This window comes from Squalius cephalus (assembly GCF_949319135.1).
Source record: "Squalius cephalus genome assembly, chromosome: 6".
NCBI classification, from domain to species: domain Eukaryota; kingdom Metazoa; phylum Chordata; class Actinopteri; order Cypriniformes; family Leuciscidae; genus Squalius; species Squalius cephalus.
The window spans coordinates 8,948,605-8,954,928 of NC_137127.1; the positions used below are offsets into that span (position 1 = coordinate 8,948,605).

Below are 6,324 nucleotides of genomic sequence, written 5' to 3' on the forward strand. Positions count from 1 at the left end.
CTGTGTCGTACGTGATCAAGGACAAAATGCGGTTTCATATCACAGTACATTAATGCTTTAAGACTCGACATCGTCCCCTTCTCCTCTTAAATTCCTCTGTGAATGACCTTGTGTTGAAGGGGACATCGGCTTCTGTGGCAGTGCTGCATTGGGCTGCAGTTATTAAAGTGCTGTACAGTTTGGGCTGCATTAGAGTTCTCTGCTGGGAGAAAGGGACTAACTCCTGTGAATCAGAGTAATGCTCTGCCTGTGTGCTGCCAAGTCCCTTTACTGCTATAAACTGCTATATGCCAGTCCTATCTCTGAATTGCACTCTAAAATACTAGTGTTTCATACTGTCCATATGTGCATAGACATTACCATCTGTAAGTCTGTGTCCGTTTTCTGCTTGGACATAAGGATGCTATTTTAAGCAGTAAGGCACATGCTTTAGGTTTTATATTGATTTATATATTTATATAGTGCCTGAATTAATATTTATTTGAGTCTATGCCAAGGTTATTATAGTTTTGCATTTTTAAATTAGTTTTTATTTTAATATCATTTTCAAATTTCCTATAAATTTGTTTAGTTTTAGTTAGTTTCATCTTGTTTAGGCTAGTTTCACATGAGATGGTTATCTTACCTGGAATTAAGGTACAGCTGTATTTGCATAAGGTCTAGACATGATGGAAATATCTGGTTCACACAGAAAAGCGGTGAAAAAAGTGATTTTCTGATACAGGATGAGAGCTTATTAATTAGGAAACCGATTATTTATTTTTACTAATTATTTTGTTTCAGTTAGTTTTCAGTAACTGTTGTTAGTTTCGTTTAGTTTTAGTTTTTCATTTATGTTGAAATTTCTATTTTATTTCAGTTTACGAAAAAATTTTGACCAATAGTTTTAGTCTTAGTTTCAGTTTTCGTTTACGAAAATAACCTTGGTCTACGCTTTTATGACAGAAACCATTAGACACCTTCATATGAAAATCAAACTTAAATTTGTTTCATTCATAATTTGAATGTGTATTAAATTTTTCCTTTCCTTTTATGAATAACATTTATTAATATGAAATGTTAACTGCCAAATTAGCATATTTGAATGATTTCTGAAGGTTCATGGGACACTGAACGGTTATTTTAAATTTGAATAATATTAGTGTTTTTACTGTATTTTTCTATTAAATATATGCGGTGAGAATAAGGCTTTTCAAGAACGTTAAATTAAATAATAATAGAATTATTATTCCAAACTTTTGACAGGTAGTGTGTGTATAATTTAATGGTTCATGTAATTTGATTGGACGCTCCTGACCGGACAACACTATCATGACCCAATTATTAATCACACACTACACCTTAATTCCATATTGGACATATGATACAGTACATAAGGCACATTTGTTTTCCATTTAATAACAGCTTGCCGAGTGCAACAGAATGGAACGAGCAGGGGTCTTGAGGCACGTTTAAAAAAAAAAAAATTAGCATTTTTTTTTTATCTTTTTACCTGAACGCTTTGTAATGTGGCGCTCATGGCACGTGATACTGAAAAGCAAGTCTGGAATTAGCACAACAGCTGCTTCACATTATGTAACACTTGAGTATTAAACAACAAAATGCAGTGAACAGTAAAACGAATAATGAAGTGGATGCTTTTGGCTTTGTATTATTTTTGAATTTGGTATTCAAGGCCTGTGTTTTTTTTTTTTTTTTTGCTACGAACAGTACAGCAGAATCTCAACTGGTTGACTTGTTTTTAGCATCACACGGTTATGTCATACCACCAAGCCCTGTGCGTTGTGCTCCGCAGTGATCCGCTCTTACCTTCGCAAATAAAGGTTAGCAGAATACAAGATGTAAACAGTAATTTTCTGCACAGAGAATGTAATATCTCTCTGGGCCAATAGATTATAGTTGAGATAACAGGACTGTGGGCTTAAATAAATTGGAACAGGGCCTACACATGTGAAAATAGAGCAAACTGCCATGAGCCATGAAAGCTTAGCCATCTGGACAGGACTACACCGCAAAGTCCCGGGGATATTAAGGTCATTGTATTACATTTCATTTTTTTTTTTATCGGAAGCTTTAACTTAATGATCGCTTGTAAGGTAATTAAGATGACCTCTGTGCAACATACCGCTCAAGTCTCTGGTGGTATCATACAGCAATGTCTATTCATTTTAAAAGACAGATGGAGAGATTTCCCACATAGTTTTCCAGACAGGTGGCATTTTACTAATCCTTGATGGACTTTAAATAAAAAAAACAAGCAGCCTGGAGAGAAGACCAAAAAAGCTTTACCCTAGAATAGCTTAAAGAAATAACAAACATGTTCTGTTAGTACAGCTGTCTAAAAAACACCAGATTTGTGTTTCAGGACTGGAATGAATGACTAGTGCTAGTCATTCAAATGATGGGGGGTTTTGAAAGAAATTCATGTTTTTGTTCAGCATGGATGTATTAAATCGATGAAAATTTGTATTTCAAATAAATGTTTTTCTTCATTGAAGCCTGAAATAAAAGGCACATTGAGCAAATGTTTCTTCTGCACCAAATCAGCATATTAAAATTATTTCTGAAGGACACTGAAGACCGCACTAATGGCTGCTGAAAATTCCGCTATGAAAAGCTCAGACCTCTTGCACTTTTTGAATTTAATATTAATGCATTGTTAGAGGTCTGGCCCAGTGCAAAGTGCTTCCAATATTAATGAGATTTGGCTTCAAAGCAAACTGGTGATCGTAACAGGAGAGATTAAAGGAAATTAGCCTTCCTGCAAAAACACTTTGATGAAATAAATGATGTAAACGGTGCCTCCAGTTGAATCAAAGCCTGATGTAAGAAAACATTGGCTCCTTCGTGACGCGGATGATTGCATGATGGTTGCGATGATGTCAGCAGGTATTTTTCAGTTGTAAGCCAAGGAGCTCTTAAAATGCCTGGAGAAAGCAATTTTTTTCGGGGTTCCCGTTTATTTCAAAGGCACTTGTTCGGAAGTACGTACTTTGAAATGAGCCATTTTTGCTCCTGGAAGCTCATATCCAGGTTGTTTTGTGTGAAACACTCGAGTAGTTAAACACCATTTGACTCGTTTCTCTGATGCCGCGGGGAAAATAAAAAAAACACTGACGGCACCATAAACCCTTAGAAAAGTTGTAGAAATGTTCTTGTTCTTAAGATCCCTGGCAATACTTCTGCAGTGATATAAAATATTGCAAAAAAATCTATATCATGAATGGCCATCTTTGTAGAAAGATTTTTTGGTAACACTTTATTTTACGGTGTCCTTGTTACATATGTTACATGTACTTACCGTAGTAATAACAGTAAATGATGCATAATTACATGCAACTAACCCTCAACCAAATCCTAATCCTACCCTATTCCTATAGTAAGTACATGTAGTTACTTAATATTACTCTGTACTTAAATATATAATTACACTGTAACAAGGACACCTTAAAATAAAGTGTAACCGATTTTTTTTATCTCCTTTCTCTCATTCATGTGTAGCTATCTAGAAGATGCTGTGATGAACCTGGACCACGGAGATCCAGTCACCAGAGACCACATGTCTGCAGTGCTGTCCCAGGTACGACAGAAGCTCTTCCACTTCCTGCAGCAGGACGCCCAGAGCCCTCTGAGCAAGCGTGCACGGCGCCTCATGATGATGCTGCAGGGCCTGGTCAATCACTAGAGCCCCTTCGGACGGCACAGCTGACCTCTTCACAACCCGTCAGTCAGCGTCCCGTCATGACCTCGTACCACCCTGCTGTTCGGTTGCTTATCTGTGCTCTGCAGCTTATTGGCTCTCTCCGAAGCACTATTGGGAGTTGTAGTCCAGACTTGGATGTAAAGATATATTGGTGGGTTTGGACTACATCTCCCCATCCTTTCCTTTCTCCTTTCAGGCTTTTTTATTTTTTGCCTGCACATGTGAAAAATCCTCAGTTTGTATGCAGCACTATCATCAATGCAGAACAGGACATGGGATACTTCAGTTCATTTTCATTCTGTGTTCAATACCTTGAGACCATGACATCATGGTGTGTTTTTTTTTTTTTTCGTCTTTCATCCTTGACAAGGAATCAGGAACAAGACTGTGGAGAGCATGAGAACGAAACTATAACATGAACACTCCAAGTTTCTGCTGAACGGATGGTTTTCTGGCTGCTCTGCTTTTGTGTTTATTTTGGTGAAGCGCCATTAAATGCTGCAGATATGGAGACATTATCATCACCTCATGAACATTAGCCCTGTTGGTTATTGATGAAGGTTGTATTTAGGCCACTGATCCTCATCTGACTCGTCTGTTTTGCTGAAAATAATTTGGCCAACATGCTGCAAGTGGAGCATCAGACATGTTCCTGGAATTTTTTTTGTTAATTCTATCGGGATACAAAAAGGTCAAAGCGAGATTTCTGTTCTAACAGTTTAACTTCTGGAGAATTGCAAAATCATCCCACAGAGTTGATGCCATGTTTTCCAATCAACAGAGCCCTGTAAAATATGTTTGAGGGCTTATATTACCAAGGAATGCTAACCACATAGTCATTTAGAATTCCTTCAGAGGAACCTGAGTCCATCACCTGCAGTACAACTGCAAGTCTCTAGAGGGCAGGCATTTATGTATTTTCTTTCTAATTTTAAATGCTGGCTTCTGTGAATATCTTTTTTTCCTTTGTTTTCAGGTCTTCTGTGAAATTACACTACTGCGAATGCAACAAGGCTTCATTTTTTTTCTGTTTCCGTCTGTATCGTAGCCCCCAAATATTTGAAAAAGTGTTGGAGAAAGTGGCTGAAACTAGCTGGAATGCCTACTTTCTGCTCTGTTCTTGTCAGTTGATTGTATTTGATTTAGACTGAGATTGCCAACACTTGTTATACATTAGGAGGGACTATTTGGTCATGCCCTCTGACAGAGGAAGAACAAAAGAGAAAGTGCCTTATCAGCCTTTTGCGCATCAGATACTGGTAATCGTGTCCTCGGACCCTATGATGGGCGCCACATTGGTGTGTGTGTGTGGCCTATCTTTAAGCAAATTTTCTTTCTCACTTTAACACAGAATTGAAGTTAGGAATGGACAGGGTTTTTTCTGAAACATTTCCTTAAAAGTGCTGTAAACCGTGATCTGAGTTTTTTTGTTGTTGTTTTTCCATCCATTATTTCCTCACAAGTTTCATGCTAATGCAACAAGGAAGTGCCGGCCCGTTGATTGTGTTTAACACATTATTCGTTCCCTGTCATCTTTATTTTTAGAGCTGTGCGTATTATATCCATAGCCTTTTGCAGCAGTCTGTGTGGCTCATTAGGACATTTTTACAGGGTGTAGGCAATGTGTCCTTTTGCTTTATTCTCTTATGTAAAAAAATGCTCTTTAACAGACATGAGCCTGCTGTGCAATTGAGGATAAATCTGAGGCTCTAATTAGGATATATTAAACTCAGCATGCTTGCATGCTACTGGTGAGAGCCATGTATACACAAGTTAACCTGTTTTTACGAATTTAACACCCCATTTTGTTCAAGCTCTGTAAACCTATATTAATCCCTTTTCATCTTCATTTCACTTTCTTAAATAGTATAGTTTCCAGCAAAGATAACCTGCGATCGGATAGACAGTTTTATGTTATGGTCAGGTTGAAATGTCAAACGTCTTGTCAGTTTTAAGGTTTTGTTGCATTGCGAGAGTAATTGGTTTCGATGCCGTTTTAGACACGTCTGATGATGTTGGGGTTACTATACTCTAATACATAGCCTTCGGTGTTTGAGGCTTACACAAACTTTTTTTGCCTCTCAAGAGATTTGCATTGCAGGTTGTGTACGACAATTTAATTGTAATTTTTTTCCATTTGTGTTTTGATTTTTGTTCCTTATGTTTGGAATTATGTTGTATATTTTACACTTGTTTCTTTCATCCTAGGCGTTTTTGGAATAAAAAAGGAAAACATTGTTCAATGTTCAGTTAAGACTGTGTTTTCTTATTCATATACCTGTTTTAATTCTTGCAATAAGCAGTGGCACCTCCTTACACCTTTCAACATGAATAAAACTTTTATCAAAGTTTAAGTTCTTCATGAAATAGAAACATATGAACACAGGCCTGGTTTCACAGATAAGGCTTAGATTAAACCAGGATTAGGCCTTGGTTTAGTTAGGACATTTAAGTAGCTTTTATAAACTTGCCTTAGAAAAACCATCTTGTATTCAATATACAAACTTAGTACACAAGCAAATACGCAGTTATGATTGATAGAATTTACTTTAACCTAAGTGTAATACTTATTAGTGTAGTAGGAATTTTAGTACGTTTTATCTTATAATACAACATAATAC

The 6,324-nt window shown here is 36.9% G+C and overlaps 1 protein-coding gene across 2 annotated transcripts in view; it reads left to right on the forward strand.

Annotated features, from left to right (window-relative positions):
• edc4 (enhancer of mRNA decapping 4) overlaps positions 1 to 5,952 on the forward strand; it is a 30,423-nt gene extending 24,471 nt beyond the window's left edge. For both annotated transcript variants that reach the window (XM_079873727.1, XM_079873728.1), the window contains exon 29: positions 3,502 to 5,952. In XM_079873727.1, coding sequence (XP_079729853.1) covers positions 3,502 to 3,685 — 184 coding nt within the window. In that variant the 3' untranslated portion in view covers positions 3,686 to 5,952. The remainder of the gene's footprint in view (positions 1 to 3,501) is intronic.
• Positions 5,953 to 6,324: the final 372 nt, after the last annotated feature.